This window comes from Aulonocara stuartgranti (assembly GCF_965226115.1).
Source record: "Aulonocara stuartgranti genome assembly, chromosome: 9".
Classification (NCBI taxonomy): Eukaryota; Metazoa; Chordata; class Actinopteri; order Cichliformes; family Cichlidae; genus Aulonocara; species Aulonocara stuartgranti.
Window position 1 is genome coordinate 31,736,745 of NC_138960.1, and position 22,796 is coordinate 31,759,540.

At 40.9% G+C, this 22,796-nt stretch overlaps 1 protein-coding gene and 1 long non-coding RNA gene across 3 annotated transcripts; both read left to right on the top strand.

The window, feature by feature from the left end:
• Nucleotides 1-5,451: 5,451 nt before the first annotated feature.
• LOC309713800 (uncharacterized protein) lies at nt 5,452-12,527 on the top strand. Of its 2 annotated transcripts, none has more exons than XR_014278685.1 (4): nt 5,452-5,751; nt 6,528-6,633; nt 8,735-9,331; nt 11,470-11,609. XR_014278685.1 is itself a non-coding variant. In XM_082545660.1 (4 exons), exons 2-4 carry the CDS (start codon nt 6,616-6,618, stop codon nt 12,319-12,321), a joined length of 1,302 nt encoding a protein of 433 aa, XP_082401786.1. In that variant the 5' UTR covers nt 5,452-5,751; nt 6,528-6,615; the 3' UTR covers nt 12,322-12,527. The 2 variants fall into 2 exon arrangements, 1 of the variants encoding a protein (XP_082401786.1); XM_082545660.1 differs by lacking the exon at nt 11,470-11,609 and adding an exon at nt 11,635-12,527.
• A 1,771-nt stretch (nt 12,528-14,298) lies between these two features.
• On the top strand, nt 14,299-22,096 carry LOC309714041. The gene is made up of 5 exons (XR_014278787.1): nt 14,299-14,383; nt 19,292-19,444; nt 19,893-20,003; nt 20,653-20,729; nt 20,809-22,096. It is a non-coding gene; the product is annotated as an uncharacterized lncRNA (long non-coding RNA).
• The last annotated feature ends 700 nt before the right edge of the window (nt 22,097-22,796 follow it).

The window sequence follows — 22,796 nt, forward strand, 5'->3', positions numbered from 1 at the left end:
AATGTTGAAATGTACTCACTCACCTTTTATTATTATTTGTAAATATGTGTATAAATGGTTGGTTTTTGGTACTGTTTTTATCAATAAATCTCAGCAACAAAGGACATACACCCATGTGTGTTGATTTCTCCCTAAGATGGCAAACTGAAACACTCCAAGTTGGGGACTTTTGGAGATTTATTTCCCTGGATGATTGAGAATGCATCAAAGCGAACACAAAAGGAAGTTCACAGCTTTTAGCAGCTCCCCCACCCCCTCAATCACATACCCCCACTCCCCTCCCTCCAGAATTCCCAGGTAACAACCTAATTTACATATGAATGACTAGCCAATTTAGCTTCCACTTGGCTGAAGCTAAAGCTTAGCTAAAAGCCTTCCAGCCATTTGGCTGGAAGGCAGGTTTTAAAGGTAGAAAGGTAGAAGCCTGGGACTCCTAGTGATGGGGTGATGCACTTTTGTACTGTACTCCTTGTCGTCCCCATCAGTGATGAGGCCGACTATTGCAGAGTCGTCAGAGAACTTCTGCAGGGTGGAGTTGTGGGAGAAGTCTGCAGTGTAGATGGTGAAGAGGAACAGAGCCAGAACGGTTCCCTGTGGGGCCCCCGTACTGCAGACGACCCTCTCCGACACACAGCCCTGAGTTCTCACATACTGTGGTCGGTCAGGGAGGTAGTCTAAAATCCAGGTGACTGACGATATCATTGACACGAGACAAAATACTTTACAACTTTATTAGTGCAAAAAACCCCATCAATGTATTTTCACATAAACAAGCAGCTGTTTTTATGTGCATTACAGTTATATAAAAATTAACAGTGCAAATGCTAATTCCTTGCTGACAGTTTAACCAAAAGGCATTTCCAGTGGAAAATGGCCAACATATCTTCAGCATAACCATGTAGAATATCCACAAAACTTAAAAGGAGGTTATACACACACAATACGGTAATATTATGTTGAAGCACAGTTTTTATCACCCCGCGAGGCTCCGCCTACGATAGCCGTAATGCTCCAACAATCCATCAAGCGGTGCGGATTCGTAGCTTAGAAAAGTCATACTAAAACCTTTTCGAGCGCCGTGTACTACATAAAATCGTTTCCAGGTCAGTAAACACAACCAGAATTCATACATAAGACACACAGGATTATAAGTGGCACTGTTGATTTTCAGAAAAATCAAAGGATTGATTTTAAGTGTGCCGTATTTTCCAAAAAAACACGGTAATAACGACGGCCCGCTAGCATGTGCTACCAAAAATAGTGCTTTGTTGTGTATCTGACGGAACAAAGCCACACCACTGAAGTTGCAGCCTTTTTGCAAACCAGTTTTTGCTGCTAGGCAAACTGAAGTGGGTCCAGTGATGAGCTCACCAGGCGCCGAAGCTGAGCCAGGACCAGCCGCTCCAGGGTCTTCATCAAGTGGGATGTCAGAGCCACCGGCCCATAGCTGTTGAGGTCTTTGGCACTGGTACAACACAGGAGGTTTTCCAGAGCTGCCTCAGGCTCTGGTTGAGAAGGTGCTCCATCACCCCACACAGTTGGTCTGCGCAGGACATGACAACCCTTGAGCTGATGCCATCTAGACCTGCAGCTTTCCTGGCTTTAATCCTCCTCACTTCCCTCCTAAGCTGGGTGGTTGAGAGAGGCAGGCTGGAGCCTTGTGTTAAGTGTGTATTGGATGCTGTTGTTGGGGGTGGGGAGGAGTGACCAGGGTGAGTAGAGGAGGTGTTAAGTATCTGAGGTGTCAGAGGTGGAACAGCAGCAGTGGGTGTGGGTGAGTCTGCAGCCGATGTTGGAGACTGCCTCATGGATGAATCAAACCTGTTGAAGAAATGATGCAGTTCATTTGCCCACCTCACATCCCTGCCAGGCAGAGAGTTCTGACGTTTGTACCCTGAGATGGTTCTGAGGCCTCTCCAGACTTTGCCAACATTGTTTTGTTGTAATGCATGTCCCCAGGCTGTCGATGTCCTCTCCGTGGTTTCACAGACCACCTCCCACACAGTAGACTCAAAACAGTCATTAAGAGCCTCCTCGCTTTCCTCTGACCATCTCTGCACTGTGCGGGTGGCTGGTGGCTCCCTGTGCACTAAGGGCTTATACACAGGGACAAGGTGCACCAGGTTGTGATCAGATCTACCCAGGGAAGGGAGAAGTGATGAACTGTATGCCTCTTCTGCACTGACGTACAGTAAGTCCAGTGTTTTATTGTCTCTGGTTGAGCATGTCACATACTGTGTGAAGGTGGGCAGTGTGGAGTTCAGAGAGACATGATTAAAGTCTCCTGATATTAAACGGCTAAAGGCTCAATGTCTCTGCTGCAGAGTGGTTCTTTTACAGTGATGTGCCCGGGTTTACACCATCTGTCATTCACAAACACTGCCAGCCCCCGTCCTTTCCTCTTACCGTTGTCTCTTGTCCTGTCCACTCGCAGTAGCTGGAATCTCGGTAATGTCACGCTCGTGTCTGGAGTTAGCGGTGTTAGCCAAGAATCCATTAGAATCATGATACTACATTGCTGGTATCCCCTCTGTGACCAGGTTAGCGACGTGAACTCATCTATCTTATTGCGTGAAGATCTTATGTTTCCAATGATTACAGAAGGGAGAGATGGTCTATAGCGAGCTTAACTCACCCAAGTTTAGCCAAGTTGCTGTCATCAGAAGAAAATTAAAGCGACGAGTGGTGAAGAAGTCATTCAAAATAAAGGTTTTATATTTTTTAGCACCTCGCATTAACCAGAGCCAATCTAGCTAACACAGGGTTGCTGGCCAATTCCAATAGGTGCACCAATTCCAGGGATCGCCCGGAGATGAACAACTTCATGGGCAAATTTGTTCAGAAGAGCGTAAGGATTAGCCGTTGGTGAAGCAGCCATGAAATTTTTGAATTTTACCAATACACTGCCCCGTTTCTCTCGCCTTCTTTGGCATTTCTTCCTGGTGGGATGGCATTGTGGATCGCACCGGAGGAACAGTGGTACAGTCTCGAACACAGGTGGGATATGAAAATCTTCACGTCCTTGGGCCAGTCGGGATTGCTCTACAACAGTGGCTCTGATATTTAGTAGCGATTGGAAGTCATAAACCAGAAATGTAGAGACCTTTTTTAATTTTAAACCTTCTTCTGACGAGGTTGACATTCTTATTAATTCTTTTAATGAACACTGTCTTGCCATTCTTAATCAGATTGCTCCTTTGAAAACTAGTCATTGCACTGTTAGTTCCTGCACACCATGGTTAAATAATCAAACCCGTGGTCTTCGATGCTCCTGTCGAAAAGCAGAGCGTCTCTGGAAGTCCACTGGGCTGGTTGTCCATCGGGAACACTTCAAAGAACTTCTTCACTTATATAATGAGTCAGTTAAAGAGGCCAGATCCACTTACTTCAATAATCTCATAAATCGTCATTAAAAATAACCCAAGAATTCTATTTGATACTATCAATTGTATTGTTTCTCCTTCAACTCAGCATGCTGTGTTTCTTTCTGACGAAGACTGTAGCACTTTCCTCAATTACTTTGTAAATAAGATGATGGACTTGAGATCCAAAATCTCCTCAAGTGCCTCCCCTTATGAAGATGCCCCTTGTTGTCCCGGGTCATTTACTTCTTTTTCTCCAATCACACTCAATGACTTAATTGCAGTAATAGGTAAAATGAAATCCTCATCATGCTCCTTAGATATATTACCTCCCTCTGTCCTGTCTGGGACTCTCACCAGCAATGGTCCCACACTACTATCCATCATCAACAATTCACTGAGGCAAGGCTGTGTTCCGTCCTATTTTAAACATGCTGAGGTAACCCCTCTGTTAAAAACACAGAATCTAGATCCTACCTCCCCTAGTAGTTCCTACAGAGTCTAGTTATTATCGAGTATTTCCAAGCACATTTTGACGTTTTTTTGGTTTTTTTTGATATATCAACTGTTTTGTATATTTCCGAGACAAGAATGTTTTTGCTTTTTGCGTTTAGGATGTCGCGTAAGGTTAATAAGAGCGCAAACACCTCTCAGTCAAACTTGCGGCTTGCTGCTAACACTGCATCCCCGCCTCATGGTAAAACTCCGCCACTGCCTGGGTCGCCCAACACGCTGCCTACAAATACGGCATTTGAAGTATCAATCCCCTGAATTTGGACACAGTCTTCCTCTCCTGGTGCATGCTCACTTTTTTTGGTGGTTTGCAAATAAGGAGGTGGGGCATTGCCACCACTAACTAGTGTGGACCAGAATTCACTCTTACTAAATAATAAAAAACTAGATGCTAAAAAAAAAACCCAACCAGACAGAAAGATGATAAATTCCCCTCTCGCCCGTACAGGTGGTTTTTAATAATAATGGATGGATTTAAATAGCGCTTTTCAAGGCATCCAAAGCGCTTTACAATGCCACTATTCATTCACTCTCACATTCACACACTGGTGGAGGTAAGCTACGGTTGTAGCCACAGCTGCCCTGGGGCAGACTGACAGAAGCGAGGTTGCCATATTGCGCCATCGGCCCCTCTGGCCAACACCAGTAGGGTAGAGTGCCTTGCCCAAGGACACAACGACCAGGACAGAGAGCCCAGGGATCGAACCGGCGACCTTCCGGTTACAGATACGCTTCCCAACCCCCTGAGCCACGGTCATCATTCAAGCTCAGATCCTCTACCAGAGGCCTGGGGGCTGGCATCAAAGAATACAGCCAGTCAAACCGGGGTAGCATTTGTGGTCCCTGAAAAGGATCAATGGTGGACCGTCAGTACACACTGGAGAAATGCTTCCAGTACTGTCAGCTGTTCAGTGGGTAGAAGACATGTGACCATTACAATCAGGCATTTGTTCAGACTGAAGCTCTTCATTGGCCAGTTTACAGTGTAGCCACTCAGAAAGTAGAGCAGATGTACTAACAGAGGTTCAGCAAACATTTAACGAAATACACATGATGGGACTTATAGTTGGCTTTTTATGGATCCAGCTCACTATGGAGTCAGAGGAAATGAAACGACAGAGTTGTGAAGAAAGCCACAAAACATGGGTTAACTGAACTGGCTATTAACTTCTGTCAGACAGAGATAATGAGTATAATAAGGCGAGAAATAAAGGAAACATGACAAAAACAGTGGGAGGGAGAAAGGAGGGGACGATGGTTGTATAAAAATTTAAGGAGGGTAGGAGAAATGAGAAGCACAGGAAGGAGTAGGAGAGAGGAGGTGGTCATATCTGGAATAAGATTTGGACATACTGGTTTGATCACTACTATTGGTGACTGTCAAACCTTTGAGTCGCCGAGAAGCTGAATAGGGGGATAATGTTGACGCGCCCGCTGTTCAAAACGTAAGTTTACTGCAAAAGGGTTCAAGAAGTGAAAGTTTTTAAAACAGAGTATACATTGAGGGAGGATTCTGGTGTCGACGTTTCACTCCACACCAGTTGGTGGCGGTAATGCACCATTTTGGTGTTTGACAACCGCCAATAACCAATACGAAGAAGAAGAAGTCTGTTCCGGGATCACATGCTGGACACAGTTTACGCAGACGGAGTTACCGTTTCATCCCAAGCGAGTAAAATCCTGATTTTGGATGATAAAACAAACTAAACCAACGTTTGGATCGATATCTGCATCGATCTGCCCACCCTTGTCTCCTGGATCGTAGCTGAGATCAGCGTGAACCACGTGGGTCTCTGCTCCCTGATCTGTTTCCTGTGTTTGGAAAGAGTTGCAGCTTCATCGCGGAGTTTCTCTCGGTTTGTGGGCTCATCTAAAGGTAAGCACCGAGCTAACTTTACTGTGAGTTCAGTTCATGTTGAGTTTAGCTCCTGAATGAGGTCTTCTGCTGCTCTCCTCGGTGTCTGTTCACAGTTTATTGTGAACACGTTGAGAGAAGAGTGAGAGAGTGTTTGGAGAAAAACACCAACTAATCATTAGCTCAGCATGCTGGGAGAAGTTGGAGCAGAAAAGTCTTTTCATTGTCCCTGCAGCTGTTTTTCTGCCTGCACCAAACCTCTACAGCCTCGTTTCTATTTGAAGTGATAGCAGGAAATGGATGAGAGCGATCTGCTGCAGTATCAGGGTCACAATAAACTTTATTGTCCAGCTGCTGTGGATGAACACATGAGAGGAAGTGAACTCCTACAAAGTCTCATTTTAATGAGTGTGGCTGCTGTAAAGTGATGCACAGGAAGATGTTAACAAAAACTAATGAAACAGATGAAAGTAAACAGTGTTCATATTTGAAAGCACAGAGAATAAAATATATTGTGGTGGTTAATGTGCAGCTCCTGGTGATTTGGTAGAAGAATATGACTTTCTGGCCCTGTCATAGTAAAGGGCTGCTTAGAATATTAGAGCCAATGTCACAAAGTTCCTCCTGAAGTATAAGTGAGTGAGAGAGTTTCCTCACTTTGCAGCACAACACGTCTCACAAGATTTCTACAAGCAATCAGAGTGAAATTTGTACTTTGTGTTGTCAGATGAACATATGAGACACTTTGACTCTTCAGTGCAGTGTGGAGCCTAACAAAGATCTGTTTTGTGTCCCAGCTGATCAGCAGGAGGAGAAGAGTCTGACGGAGCAGCAGAGGAACATTTTCAGCCATCTGGACTCAGCTGAGTCACTACAGAGGAAACAATGAGCTCAACACAGAAGGTGAGGAATCTATGGCCCTTTCTCAAATCTCAAGTATGATTTGTACAATTGGAACACCAGTGTACTTGATGCGATTTTTACTGAGTTTTTACCATTATAGCAGTTACATAATAGGTCCCCTATTACATAATACATAATAATAGGTCCCCTATTATGTAACTGTGCTATAATATGTTATGAGGCTTAACTTTAATCTCAGCCAAACTGATTTACTCAGGAACAATAAAACAATGAAATAAATCTAGACACTTATATATTATGTTTAACCTGCGGGGGTCTGAAAATGGTTTGTGGGAGTCCGCTGTTCTTGCCGGGCTCAAATGATCCTCGTCTGCTATCGAGCTGGTGGGTAACATGTGATGTCTTCTCGCCTAAAGAACACATATGAGTTTATTAGTAAAAGTTGAAGTACTGATTTAACTTCTTTACTCAAGATAAAGTGAAAAAGTACAGGCTCTGAAATGTAATCAGAGTAAGAAAGTAAAAGTAGCTCCTTGAAGAACATTTTTACCACCTGTTTTTCTCCAAAGCTAACTGAACCATGTGCTACATTAATGTAATAATAAAATAAGATTAGTAGATGAAATAAGAACTATTTATTTCTAACAAAGGTTCTCTGTTTGAATCAGTTAAGTGGAAAATAAAGGAAAATAAAACATATGTGTATTTTCTGTTGCCTACATTGTAGAGGGTGACTTTGCCTCTAAACAGGAACATGAGCAGGGAAGAGGTTAAAGTGGGATTGAGCAGGTGGGAACCCTAAAATCAGCTGTAGTGGCTCAGCGTGGGGAAAAGAATCACAGCCCCTCCCATGATTTTAATGAACAGCACACAGAAACACTACATATGAGTGGGTGGCGAGAGGTATGGGGTCTTCACACCCCTGTTCTCTGTTCACCATGAGGGGCCAGGAGGAGTCGCCCATCTAGTCGGGGTCTGGGATGCTGGGCCTCTCTGCTGCTGCAGGACTGGGGACGGTCTGCTTGTCTCCACCCCAGAGCACAGGGCAGCATCTCCTGGGTCTGGGAGCAGATTGCCCCTCCGTGGGTGATGGCACCTGGACCTGGGGATACAGAGTGGGGGAGTGTTAGTGTGTGCACAGTGTATATTTGTGTTTGTCTCCACGTTGGGCGAGTGCTGAGTATTTTTATGGGTGTGCATGAAGGTGGGGATGCATGATTGTGCCTGTTTGTCTATGCTTATATGTCAAGTCTGGTCTTAACTCCACCTCTCTGGGAACATCTCAAACCCCCCCCAGGTGTGGCGGTTTAGGCGCTCAGCTGTGTACTGGCTCACTCCTGGTGGCTGCTTGGTGGTGCCTGGCACCTGTGGCTCAGTCGAGCCCCTTCCAAACATTTTCTTTGGCCTTCAGACAATAAATCTTTACCGATTGTTACGGTGCCAAACTGGACAGGGGCAAAAAACCCTCAGGAAATCACATGATAGGGTGGAGTTAAGTTTCATAATAGATTCACCTGAAACCTTGGCTGACTGTGACCCACACCTGTTTTTACACCATGGCTGGTGTGATCAGGTAGAGGATCAATAGGGGTCCATGACCCTTTTTGGGGGAAACTCCCATTAAGTTTAAAATCTGGGACTCTCCACCATTTGACCCTAGCACTGAAGAAGATTCTGGGATGAGAGATGAAACGTCTTCAAGCAAGCTTGAACATGCTTGCCTTCCAAGCTCCTTAGAGTACGATGACCTGAATGACTAAGAACCTGTTAACTATTACAATGGATCTGTTGTCATTGAACAAACTAATATCAGGAACGGGAAATATTAAAAAAAAGCATAGACCTGTAAACATTTTTTACTATTATGAGTGTTTTAGCATGTTAGCATTAATATTTGTGTATAAGTAGGAGGGATGGGCATGATTTTACTGTTTGAACAGTCATCCAACCTGGTCTTAATTATTTTTAACACCAGGTTGGATGTAATGTGTTAGAACTACCAGCAGGTGGGGATAAGATGCCTTTAAGGTGTTTGGTGCCACAGGTTTAAAACTAGTGTTAATGGAGGGAGTTTGAAGGTTGAGTTTGTTCCACGACTGCATTTCACTCACTGCCTCTGTTTGTATCTCTGTCACTGCAGGACCAACATGGAGCGAGAAGTCAGCGCTCTCAGGAGGCTGACAAACCTCACAGAAGAAAGGGAGAGAAAACACACACCTGTGACGAGTGTGGGAAGGAGTTTACTGTGAAGTATAAACTAGAACGTCATCAGGTCATCCACACTGGAGAGAAACCGTACAGTTGTGATGAGTGTGGAAAGACTTTTTCCTGGAAGCGTTCCCTAAAAGCACACCAGGTCATTCACAGTGGAGTTAAAGCGTACAGCTGTGATCAGTGTGGCAGAGCTTTTTCTCGCAAGAGCAGCTTACAGCGGCATCTAGTTAGTCACTCTGGAATTAAGGCATACAGCTGTGAGATTTGTGGAAAAACCTTCAGCCGGCCGTTCAGCCGAACCATACACCTACGCATTCACACCAGACATGATGTGTACTGGTGTGATCAGTGTGGCAAACAGTTTACAACAGGCTCACAGTTACAACAACACATGTTGACCCACACTGAGGAGAGACCTCATAAATGTGACCTGTGTGCGAAGACTTTTAAAACTATACATTACCTGAGACGACACCAACAGATCCACACCAGAAAGAGACTCTCCAAGTGCAGTTACTGTGAGGTATGTATTTATATTGTTATCTTGTCATTTTAGCCTGACTGTTTGGAACAACTCTGCTCATTAAACTGTGTTAGCATGTTAGCAATTCTACTGCATGGAAAAGCAGCTCTGAGTGATTATTCAGATTTTCATGTCAGTTATGATTTTTGTTTACACGATCATGAAAAACTAAAAGTGCTGAAAATAGATATGATGGTGTTATTTAATGTTCAGGTAGTTTCGTGCCTTATCGTGGCATTAGGGCGGGACAATATGGCCCAAAAATATTTTTCACGATATATATATATATATATATATATATATATGAAAATTTGCAATAGCAACTAGAGATGGCACGATACCACTTTTTTATGTCCGATACCGATATCATAAATTTGGATATCTGCCGATACCGATATGAATCCGATATAGTGTTTTTTAATCAATAAAACTGTTTTTTAAATATCTTGCTGCATTTTGTATAAGTTCATACTCAAGTTTAAAACAACAACTACACTAAAGCTATTCTGTTATACCTGTATGCAAAAAAAAAAAAATTTCATAGTTCAGCAATACTGATCAATCTAATAAACTTAAACCTACACCATCCTCCCTATTCTGGTATTTTAAAGAGTACTTAGCATAAATATTAAGCAACCTAACTAATAGGGTTCCAACTCCCAGCAACAACAAAAATAAATAAATAAAAAATAGGGAACCACCCCTCACGCTCCACCTCATGATGCTTAATCGACGTAATCAACCTTAATTTGATGCAGTGTGAAAAAAATGCACAGAAATCAATTATTTTTCAAGAAATATTAAATAGATTCAACATCTTTCTTCAACAAAATTGCAGACTGCACAGATGGTACCTTCCCAAAGGAAAAAGTACTATAGCTTACTAGAGTATATATATTAGACTTAATAGTTACTCTATACAGTAATGGACTTCTATTCATTTTGCATCAAATTAAAACTTTGGGTGTCAGATAATTATTTATTAAAAGCTAGACATTTTAAATGAGAATAAGAAAGAAAAGTATGTCTTTGTGCCCCCTTTTCCCTGTTAATGCCCTATCGGCCCCCCTGGCTAAACTTTGCTAGATCCGCCCCTGCACAGTTACCAGCGTCAGCTACGTAGAAAAAGATCCTCGAGTAGAAAGTAATATTAAATACATTCTAACAACAGCTGATCAAGCTTAAACGTGCTGCTGTTGTTCAGCCGCTGGTTTCCTCTTTCTGGTGCAAAGTGGGCCAAAAGCAAACTAGAGACACGGACTCGTGACAGAAAAGCCGATCAGCTGATCGTTAAGCAGTTTCATGATTGAAGTAGCAGCAAGAAGAGGCAGTCGCTTGTTAAGCTTAACGCAGGAATGCTTTACAAACATTCAGAGATGGACTTACACACTTGCTTTACTTCTCTCGGGATAACTTTGTCGGAGATGAAATGCCGGGTTGCTAGCGAAGCTCCAAATGCTATCCAGACCACCGACAGGTCCCGCATGCCACAGCCGCTCTATCACGTGATGCATACTGCTCCGACGTGCTAACGTTCTGAGGTGAGTTACGGCGTGTTGCAAGTTTTGTGAGGTGCTTTCGTGATATTTAATGGATCGGATTACATTTTTTATTTTTCTCCGATATCCGATCCAGTAATTTAGGTCAGTATTGGACCGATACCGATACGTAATATCGGATCGGTCCATCTCTAATAGCAACATAACTGATGATATAATTGACGTGAGACAAAATACTTTACAACTCCACAACATTATTAGTGAAAAAAAAGACATGAATTTATTTTGTATATAAAAATTTAACAGTGCAAATGCAAATTCCTTGCTAACATTTTAACCAAATGGCATTTCTAGTGGAAATTGGCTGACATATCCTCAGCATAACCATGTATAATATCCACAAAACTTTGTATCATAAAACTGAAGTGTCCCGTATTCTCTGGACCATAAGGTGCATTAAGCAAAACAAAACGGTCAGATAAGTCAAGCTTTACTCAACTCATTCTTCTTGCTTCCTCCACTTCCGTACCATTGATTCATTAATGTTGAATTCTCTTGCAGCTGCTCTATTCCCATGTTCTAATGCGTGGCTGACAGCCTTGACTTTGAAATCAGTTTCATAAGCATGTCTCTTAACAGGTGCCATTTTGGGGTCCTTATACACACAACATATGGCAATATTATGTTAAAGCACTGTACGTATCACTCTGCAAGGCTCCTGACTACAGTAGCCCGTAGTGCTCCAACAATCCATCAAGGATGTGGCTTCGTACTGACTTACACTGTCTTTGTGTCTTTGTTTAGAAGCAGAGCGACACAGGTGGATCCAGTTCTCAACCCTGTCATCACTGTGGTGGTGGGAAAGACTTCCTCTGTGACCTTTGTGGGAGAACTTTCATTCTTCAGGGAAGCCTAATACTACATCAACGTAGACACACTGGAGAAAAACTGAACTACTGCAAAGAATGTGGGAGAGGCTTCCCCAAACCAAGTGACTTAAAACAACATGAACTGATTCACAGTGGGGTTAAAAATCACCTCTGTGATCAGTGTGGGTCATCCTTCATTAGTGCCAGTAGCCTTAAAATACACAAACGTGTCCACACAGGAGAGAAACCATACAAGTGCAGACACTGTGACAGAAGCTTCTCATGTTCATCTGCTTGTAACCATCATGAACGTACACACATGGAAGGAAACTACAGCTGTGACCAGTGTGACAAGAGCTTCAGGAATCTCAGTTCATACTCCAAACACAAACGATCCCACGTTACTAATAAACTGTTTCACTGTTACCAATGTGCCAAAACATTCACTTCATTATCTGCTCTGTGCAAACATCAGCGTGATCACTCAGGGCTGAAATCACTCCCATCACTGGATCACAATGAATCTGCAGAGACAGAAAGATCCTCTGGTTTCAGGGTCAGACTCAAAACCCTTGAGATCAGGCTCCACAGAGTTCAGAGTGAATCTCCTGTAAAGATCTAATCAGGTAACTTTGAATGAAAATGTTCTGCTACTTAAATTTTAAGCTTTCTACACTGTTCTGCGTCAGTGTTCGTGGCGAATGGTTAGCTTTGTTCCAGCAGTTGGATGAACAAAACTGTTGTCATGTTATCAAGTTTTTATTGCATGTGTTTTAAAACATGTTCTGCAGATGTTTTCTTGTTCAGGCTGTGCTCTGAAATTCTGGAACGGTAAAATAAAAAATTAAAATAAACTGTTTGAGCCGTGATTTCACTTCCTGTATTTCAGAGTGAAGACTGAATTGACAAATGGAAACATGTTTACAGTCAGATGAACTGTTTTCACTAGCACAGATGGAGGTTTATTAGAGGAGACTTGGCTGTTCTCTACTCGCACTGAACAGGGTTCCTGCAGCTTATTAAAAATCTGACCTAAAATAAGATCTTTAAAATCATCACTTTTTTATTTAGTTTTAGACTATAGAACAAAGAAAAAAGGTAATGCTCATACACACCCAGCACACTGAGCAAACAAAATTTCAGTAACTTAATCTCTGATTTAACAGCTATACACTGTTGCAGTCAAATTGTTAAATGTTGCCATTATTGTACTTAAACTTGTAAGTCTTGGTTCAAACTAGAGATGGCACGATACCACTTTTTTATGTCCGATACCGATATCATAAATTTGGATATCTACCGATACCGATATGAATCCGATACAGTGTTTTTTAATCAACAAAACTGTTTTTTTAAATATCTTGCTGCATTTTGTATAAGTTCATACTCAAGTTTAAAACAACAACTACACTAAAGCTATTCTGTTATACCTGTATGCAAAAAAAAATATTTCATAGTTCAGCAATACTGATCAATCTAATAAACTTAAACCTGCACCATCCTCCCTATTCTGGTATTTTAAAGAGCACTTAGCGTAAATATTAAGCAACCTAACTAATAGGGTTAAGCTTAACGCAGGAATGCTTTACAAACATTCAGAGATGAACTTACACACTTGCTTTACTTCTCTCGGGGATAACTTTGTCGGAGATGAAATGCCGGGTTGCTAGCGAAGCTCCAAATGCTATCCAGACCACCGACAGGTCCCGCATGCCACAGCCGCTCTATCACGTGATGCATACTGCTCCAACGTGCTAACGTTCTGAGGTGAGTTACGGCGTGTTGCAAGTTTTGTGAGGTGCTTTCGTGATATTTAATGGATCGGATTACATTTTTTATTTTTCTCCGATATCCGATCCAGTAATTTAGGTCAGTATCGGACCGATACCGATACGTAATATCGGATCGGTCCATCTCTAATGCATACATTTGAATGCTTGTATACTCCATACATGCATGTATACATATGCATGTAGGAACATAATTTCTTTATAGTTTTCCATTACTTAACAGCATAAATTGATATTTTGTTGTTCATACCAGTTTTGTTTTGAGGTTCAAATCCTGAAAATTGGGCCTTCAATTGCATTTTAAAATCTTTGCAAGGTCGTCTCATTAAAAAGTGTTTCAGAGGCAAAGAAGCTAAAAAAAATTGACAGCACCTTATAAAAACACATTAAATTACATTGTAAATGTAAGTAATTTATGTAGTTTGTAACTTCTAAATAAGTACAAACACTGGGTCACCCTCAGTACCATGCCATAACCTTACCATCTATTATAATAATTTACTATATTATAGAGTTGCTTGCATCATAACTGTGATTTATTTTGGTGTGCACAATGAATTTTCCACTGCTTAAATATCAAATAACAGAATTTGTAACATTTTCCACCACTATTATGAGCCTGAAGGATTAGATGCAAACAACTTCGTTACCTAACTCAGCATACCTGTTTTCAGTGACGCAGGGTGAGGTTTATCAAATGAGGCGACTTGGCTATTTTCCAGATTGAAATTCCTCTTCGTGCAGGTGTTCTATAGGAGTGGCAAAGTTAACTTGGCAAATGATCAAAAATCTCAAGTGTCAAAGAACCAGTTGAAAAGAGCAGAAAACTGAGGACATTTCTGATTTGGCTTTGGGATGTCGGAGGAGAAGCTGAAATCCAAACTACAACTGAGGGTAAGTGCTGACAATAGTGCAGTCAGAGCGGTATCACAGTGTGTTTGTGTAAAGTTTGCTTCCTGTGATTCTCTTCTTTATCAGGAACCATTTTTGAAAGAAGAATGAAACTGTTATTATTAGTTTTATTGCCAGATTTACTAAAACTCTATCATCAGCCACACTTCAAATCCCAGAAAGGCCCAAAAGCCTGAGCTCATAAGTATGTATGAGATGGTTTATGTTACACAATTTGAAACTGGCAAAGTTCAAACCTACTGAAACAGACTTTGGAGTATCAAAATGTTCTATAGTTAAATTACAGGATCAGAGATTCAAGATTTTTATTTGCCATTTGCGCAGAGCTCTCCGGGTCAAGTTACATTTTTACAAGATAAAAACAAAGCAACTAATGGATCAATCATATCAATCATCATGTTTACTATATACAAAAACACTGTACAGAGAGGATGGTAATGCACTTCTTAGTACTGCAAACATAACATTGCACATTTACACAAATCTGTTTCAGTGAGTATACTGCAACATCAGTCAGTGACTTAATCCCAATGTACATTTGAAGTGAGGTAGTGTTGTGTTATTTTAAGTGTTCAGTGTTTTTTGTTTTGCCATCAGTCGTACAGTGCCGGGGAGGAAGCTGAAAAACCTTGTTCTGTGTGTGACGATGCTGACCGATCTGTTGTGTCTCATGTTGTATGTGCCGTTTTTGTGTCGGAGCAGAGGGTGAGCTGGATGGTGTGAGGAAGAAAGAAAGTAATAATTTCTGCAAATCTCATGTTTTCCAGCTAAATCTGTGACTTTTAACATCTTACGCACTAATGTGCATCAGTTTCTGTGGTGCAACAAATGGGTGAAGTTTGTGAACCACAGTTTTGCTTTGTCTGTTTTGCCGTTATTTGTGTTGGGCATTGTGGATCAGCACCTGCCCTCTTTGCTTAAATAAGATCAAATCTCTTTATCTCTGGCTCTTTATAGCCTGATCCCACTTTCAGAGTCCAGAGTACAATGAAGCAAATTTAACTTTTCCAAGGTTTCTTTTAATAATAATAATGGATTGCATTTATATAGCACTTTTCGAGACCCTAAAAGCACTTTACAGTTGCACTATTCATTCACACACTGGTGGAGGTAAGTTACAGTTGCCACAGGACAAATTGACAGAAGCGAGGCTGCCATATCACACCATCAGCCCCTCTGGCCAACACCAGTGGGCAGTAGGTGAAATGTCTTGCCCAAGGACACAACAACCAAGACAAACACAGCTGGGGATCGAACCAGCAACATTCTGGTTACAAGAGGAGCATATCAACCCCTGAACCACTTTTCCATAGATGGCTTTACTGACCTACCTTAGTTTTGCTGTGCAGCTCCTTTTGTAATCTAGCTAACTCAGTTTTGTCTGCTGCTCAGTGGGAACACTAAATTACAGCAGTTCAACGAGCTTTTCGTGACCTGTGGTGCACTCCCACGCTTCTCTTATTTCTTTAAAAGTAAAACCTACACAGGTGCACATCCACTCAAAATTTGTACTTAGGAATAAAGTTGCTTCTAAGAGAGTTTTGTATCGGTGAAAGACAAAAACCTACAACCAGGCGTTTGTGTTACCTGTGCAAAAGATGGTGACGACAACTTTTTCCAGCAATGCGATTGGAAAATATAAATGCTGGGAAAAAAGTAGAAATTCTTGTGGCTATAGGAAAATCATTATTGATTTCTAAAGCTGGACAAACATGAGGAATTCAAATGAGAGCAGAGGAAAGAAAGGCAAGCTGCGCTTAATTATTCAGCACCTTTCAGACACGAGCTCGACATTCTTTACATAACCTGAGGTGGAAAATAATGATCTTATCTAGAAGAAGCACGAATGGGATGGATGGAATTTATGTGAGAGTTTAGGCTTGAGTTTCCGTGACAGCCTTCGCTTTAAGAGTATTATTTGTTTTGTTTTGTTCTTTTTTTTTACTTCTCTGTCTGGAAAGTGAAGTTAGGGGCGTGGCCAATTGGATTAACACTTGTCCTAACCAGACCTGGACTGGCACCTTTTTAATGTGATCTTTTAGTTTATTAGGGCCCGAGCAGTGAGAGTGCGAATTTTGCACACATGTCAGGTCTGGTGAAATATTTTGTATTTTAATGGTTTTACATATGAGCATTGGAAAATGGCTCTGGAGCGCCACCTATGCATTGTTAAATGCAGCCCTACGAAAACATTGATTGAGCTACATGAATGTATTTTGGCACACACGTGTATCATGCTGTGACGGACAAAAAGTCAGTGGGACCACTGACGCAAACACAACAGGAAGTCCGCCATGTTGGATTGAAGGTGACATTTTGGCTCCGTTTTTCCCATTTCCACGTCTCGTACTTTTGCGAACTCCTCCTTGGGATTTGATCGTATAAGCTTCATATTTGGTCAGTGTCAACTACACACCTGGGCCATGTTAAATTGCGGAGCTTTTGAGTTTTTGGGATACGGCGTGATCGTGGCGCCACAGCGAATTTCGATGATTTGCCATCAAAATCTTATTGCCTCTCATTCTTTCATACATTGTGCGATCTGGACCAAAGAGCACACATATGATAAGGCTCCAGCCCTGAACAAATTTCAACTGCCATATTTGACATCAAGTAGAGCGCCACCTATTGGGAACAGGAAGTGTCATGTTTTACACTTTGGGGTACAGTATATTGATGGGTAACATCTGCAGCCTCAAATTTTTCCAGGAAAGCCTTAAGGAGTTGGTCTTGGGTTACAATGAAAACTGTGAGTTTTTGTGAAAGGGTGTGAACCCTGCAGCATGGCGAACTTTGATGTCCAACGCCATGAAAAACAAATTAGTATAACTCAATAAAATCCAGGCTGATCAGTACCAGACTTTACAGGCATGATGTCAGACCCGTCCTGAACAGATTGATGTGCCCATTGTCAGGAATACGCAGAACGCCACCTAGTGGCAACAGGAAATATCATGTCTTTTATTTTGTTGCACTGATTTTTACAGGTTCATCAGGTCCACCTCAAAAGCGGTGGATATTAACATCAGTTCCTCGTGATGCTTCAGTGAGAAAATTGTGACTTTAAACTGAACAACGCACCCTGGTGGCAACGCGGTTCATGATGAAAGATGAAGTAGCTTTAGAGGGGCTTGGAAAGTTTAAAAGCTCTTGAAATTTGACGCACACCTCCAATGTGATGAAGTCTTCCTTGTTATGTGATCATTTTCATGGAATATTGGAAAATGGCTCCACAGCGCCCCTTACAAAATTTCAAAACATCAGCCCCTGCTCTGTGTTTCATCTATGAGTCTGAGACCTGGTAAGCTTATTGAAGATATCAAGATGTACAAAAAAGTCTCTTGGAGCAATATCCCAAATCCAACAGGAAGTCAGCCATTTTAAAATTAAAGTGTCATTTTCGCGACATTTTCCCCTCTTTTCAGGCCTCATACTTAGACGAACTCCTCCAAGGGATTTCATCAAAATGACGTGATCTCCGGTGCAGGGACTCTAAAGACCTTTGTGATATTAAATTGCGACGCTTTTTACGTTTAGGGAAACGGGGTGGTCATGGCGGCACGTGGAGTTTCAATCACTCGCCAAAGAGCAGTAATCTGCTGTCACTCAAAAACACAATGCCCAGTATCTCCCAGACATCGCAGGCTGATTTCTCGATTTCTCAGTAATAGTTAGAGCGCCACCTAGTGGGACGACTATAATCATCATTGAACAAGATGAAATTTTAGCTCGTGGTTCTACGCATGAATTCCATCAATGTGACATCAGATCAGACGTGATGGGTGTAGGTGTTGGGTGTGGCTCGATGCGCCGGGGTGCGAGGGCCCTCATAACGCCTCTTGCAGCTTTAATTATAAATGTAACGGAGAAAAATGGAGCATCTAAGAAATAACAATTTGCAACTGATGAAAATATAAAAGTATAAATATAAAAATATCAAATGAATATAAAATTGCTTTTGTATGGGCTCGTGTTTACTGACAGTCATGTTTCCGACCACCTGTTTAAATTTTGTGTCTGAAGAAAACGTTGTCCAGGGTGAAAGCAGGTGTGGGAACTTAATTGTGCTGTCAGTGAAAATGAAACAGTTTCTACTTGTTTCTACCTGATGCATGACCAAAGAACTTTGCTCTTCATTCATCTGTGTAAAATGAAACGGACATTTTGTGTGTTGACTTTTTTTTTAATGTTTTTTTCGTTTGTTTGTTTAGTTTGCTTGTAGTCTCTCGTAGAGCAGTTCTGGCCTCCGCAGCCCATATTTAACACCCCTGCTCTGAATCATTGCAGTCAGTGAGTGTGACGCTATCAGTGTGAAGTACTTAGCTGCCTTTACTCAGTTACTCCTCTGTTTTTTTTCTATTTTTTACATTTAATATGTTAAATGCAAAAAATAGAAGAAGAAAAAAGAAGATAAAAAATACAGTTGTTGTTTCGGCAGGCAGCACGGTGCTGTGGTGGTTAGCACTGTTGTCTCACAGCAGGAATGTCCTGAGTGTGACTCCACTGGCTGGGTCCTCCTGTGTGGAGATGGCATGTTCTCCCCATGTGTCCAAAAACATGCATTTAGTGGGGTTAGGTTAATTGGTGATTCTAAATAATAATGAAAGGGCATGCATATAAAAAATATTATTAATAAACCAACAAAATGTATTTTTTTTTAAATGAATAACTACATGGATGAGAATGAATGGTTGTCTCTTTCTATGCGACGGACGCAGCTTTATCTCAGAAATACTTAGATGCTATGCTGTAACTATAATTATTCGTGGAGCTCATAAGATGTAATGAATGTTTGAAGTGGTTCCACATTCTTACAGACTAAACCATCTGCCTACTTTCTCTAACAGTGAACAGTTTTGCTCAGTTGTTTATCTTCCTGATCTCATTCAGGTGCTTTGAACCAGTCAAAATGGCGCCCCGTGAAGGATACCAGGATGGAAACATCGCAGAGAAGCACATAGCAGAGACTGGAGCGACCAGCTGGTCCACATTCACAAAGCGTCCCATCAGTCGGTGCTTCAGTTATTACCACAAACATACAGAGTGAGACAACATTTAACATTCAGCTGTTACAGTGACACGAGAAGCTGGCTGTTCCGAACGTGGATCCGTACATGTGTAAAATCACTTAATACCAACCAGTCTTGAGAATAAATGCACTAAATGTAAAGGATGATTAAGAGCTGGTGGTCACAGTGCCCGTGCACGATATTCTTGACTTTCTATTTGAAACTATCTGCAACTGACTATAGATTGATGCCAGCTGTATGTAGAAAATGTCCCAAAGAAGTAACATGGTGCAAACTGTTAAATATAGCTTATAACTTCTAAGTAATAAAACACAAACTTGTTTCAGTTCAGCACACTCCGAGGGCAGCTGCTAAATCCTCAACCCTCGAATGACTGACTTTATTGATCTTCTGTACTTTTACTGCAGCCAGGCTACATTTTTCTCTTTTAGCCAAAGTGACTGAGTGAATCTGTCTTTCAGTGATGAGCTACAGATGGACGCACCGAAGTTTCCCACAGCCAAGTTTCTGCTGATGAAACACAACTGCAACCAGGAGCTGATCGGATCTAAATTGGAGAATGAAAATGTGAAGTAAGCATGATTAAAGGTGCCTTAATTCCCTGTCTTTGTCTTGCTTTCTGATACCTTTATTAAGAAAATGCTAGCTGGTCTAAAATTAGAGGTAACTCCAAGTGTACAAAGTTCATGAAGCAAAACAACAATCAAACTCCAGCAAACACCAGGATCAAACAGGCACAAAGTCAAAGTAAAATAGGACGTGACCTAAAAAGGGTTTGAGGACAAGATTCAGTGTGACTCTGTGGGGAGACTAAAACATAATACAAAGAAAGAGATATAAATACAAATCTCAACCACTCTTAACTAACACAACAACTCAGTGCTGATGGCTGCTCCTCCCTGAGCCTGGTTCTATTGGAGGTTTCTTCCTGTTAAAAGGCAGTTTTTCCTTCCCCGCTGTCGCCAAGTGCTTGCTGTGATTTTCTTTAGGATAAATTACCTTTTAGTAGAAAATCCTGTTGTGATTTAGCGCTGTATAAATAAACCTGTACTGAACTGAACTTTCTTCACTGTTTGCTTAGTTCACGTGTTTCCCTGTTGTTTTCAGATTTTGTGCAATGCTAAGCTAACCGGCTTCTAGCTGGAACGTCATATTGACAAACTGCGTTGTGTAACAGTTTCAGTGCACTGTTTATAAATGCATGACTTCTTCTTTTTACAGAACTCCGTGTGTGAGGACAAACAGTAGATGTTTTCCCCCCGATTTATAGAGTCCAACCTGAACCTTTGAAAAGACACGTAAGTTTACTTCCTCCTGATCACATTAAACCATGTTGTCTTTTTAATCATATATGCATAATGGAAATATATTTCACAGGTCATGCCTAAGATGAGGAATGAAATCCTTGAGAAGCTCGATCAATTCTTGTAAATCTCCTGCCAAACTCAGAGGGGCATGAAAAGCGAGACTGCCGTTACAGTTGCTGTAAAAAGTAACTAGAAAAAGACGTAAATGCCAACAAAAACAGAGGTGATGCTGTTCAGTTTTGATTGTGTAGATTGTATTTTTCTACATCTGTATTCTCAAGTGTCAAACGTGCATTTGAAACACATCCAAGAATTGGGCCTTAAAGGTTTATTTAACACTGCGAATGCAAAGATAGAACTGGACCAACATGCAGATGACCTGTAGTTATTTAAAGCCTCTGTGGTTTATTTCCATAAAATATGTAAAAACCTGTGAAGTACTGCAGGTGTCTCTTTATGGTGGATAGTCTTTGATACCAGGGTCACGGTTTCCTACCAACAGATTGATTTCCATCATCTTTCCTTATAAGGCAGTGTTGGATGTTTGTTTGTTATGTGTTTTTCATTTCATGTCAACAAATTCCATAAGAAGATTTCTTTAATACTTCAGGTGATTGCTGTGAGTTTTATCAAACAGGGAGAATTTGTCAGTGCTCACTTTCACATCTGGAGTAATCCACATCTGAGTTTTTTGACAATGATCAGCCCAGCGTCACAGAGGAGTGAGTGTTTATGGGCTTCTTATGGAATTTAAATTGTAGCCATCTGAACGTTTCCACTCGATTTCACTGATATGCCGTTTTTCTTTCATAGAGTTTGTTTGTTCTTGTTGTGGATTCAGTTCAACTGATGTTTGTATTGCGCATCACAGTTTTGTTCCATTTGACGGGAGATTTTTAAAAAGTAGTCATGTAAATAAAAACATTTAAACTGGTGTGTGTCACAGTAGATTTGAGTAAAAAGAAACTAAAGCATTGGTTTGTAACAGGGACTCAATCTTAAATGAGCTGTGGGTCCCTGCTGGCCACTTTAGTGCTAAAGTAGTACAAATAAATAAGAAAACATCCAGAAATCCAAAAATGTAGTGTTTGTTTTTTTTCTTTTCGCCGTTTCTTTCATTTTAAACTGCAAATGTAAACTTGTATTTTGCCTTCATATTAAATCATTTTTTGCTTTTTAAAGAAGAACAACAAACAAATCCCCCTAACAAAAAAAGCAGCTTCAAGGGCCAGATTGCATTGTATTCCTTCACATACACGAGCCACAAGTAGGGGTGATTTTCTTTAGGATAAATTACCTTTCAGTAGAAAGTCCTGTTGTGATTTAGTGCTGTATAAATAAACCTGTACTGAACTGAACTTGTGTGTTTTCCTGGTGCTTTCAAATTTTGTGCAATGCTAAGCTAACCGGCGTCTAGCTGGAGTTTGAGACCCCTGGTTTGAAAGAAAGGATTTTTTTTTTTAAGTAACACTTCCATCATGTGACAAAAGAAAGGCAGGGAAACAGAATGAAATGATTAATATTTAAACAAGTTTCCAAACATTTACCAATAAATGAAGCCATAAAACTACTCACATTAATCACATTAATTTCAGCATTTCATGTTATGAATTTAGCATTTTTGTCAGTTTTAAAGACATTTGTGCATTTTATAACTTTGAGAAATAGATGATGAGAATTTAAAAATGTATACCATGTTATTAAGAAATAAAAGGTGTTTTTAAAATTTATTTAAAATGTATTTTTCTACAGTGGATTCTTAGCCGGACGTTCCTATTTCACAAACTTTAAACTTTCCATTTTAATTACAGGAAAAAAAATTTAATCTTTTATGAATAAAAAGAAATTTTGAATTTCATTCAACAAAAAAGAACAATTGTGATATCATGAAAAAATATGTATTTCCATACAAGGGTTTAAATCCTAAAGAATTAGACTTTGATAATGAAAACATTTTAATATTTAACATCGTAGGTGCTGAACAGCCCATATAGATCCAGCACAGTGAGTGCTTGTGCCTCTGTGTAGATTGACAGAAAACTCTAAAGAAGATGCTAC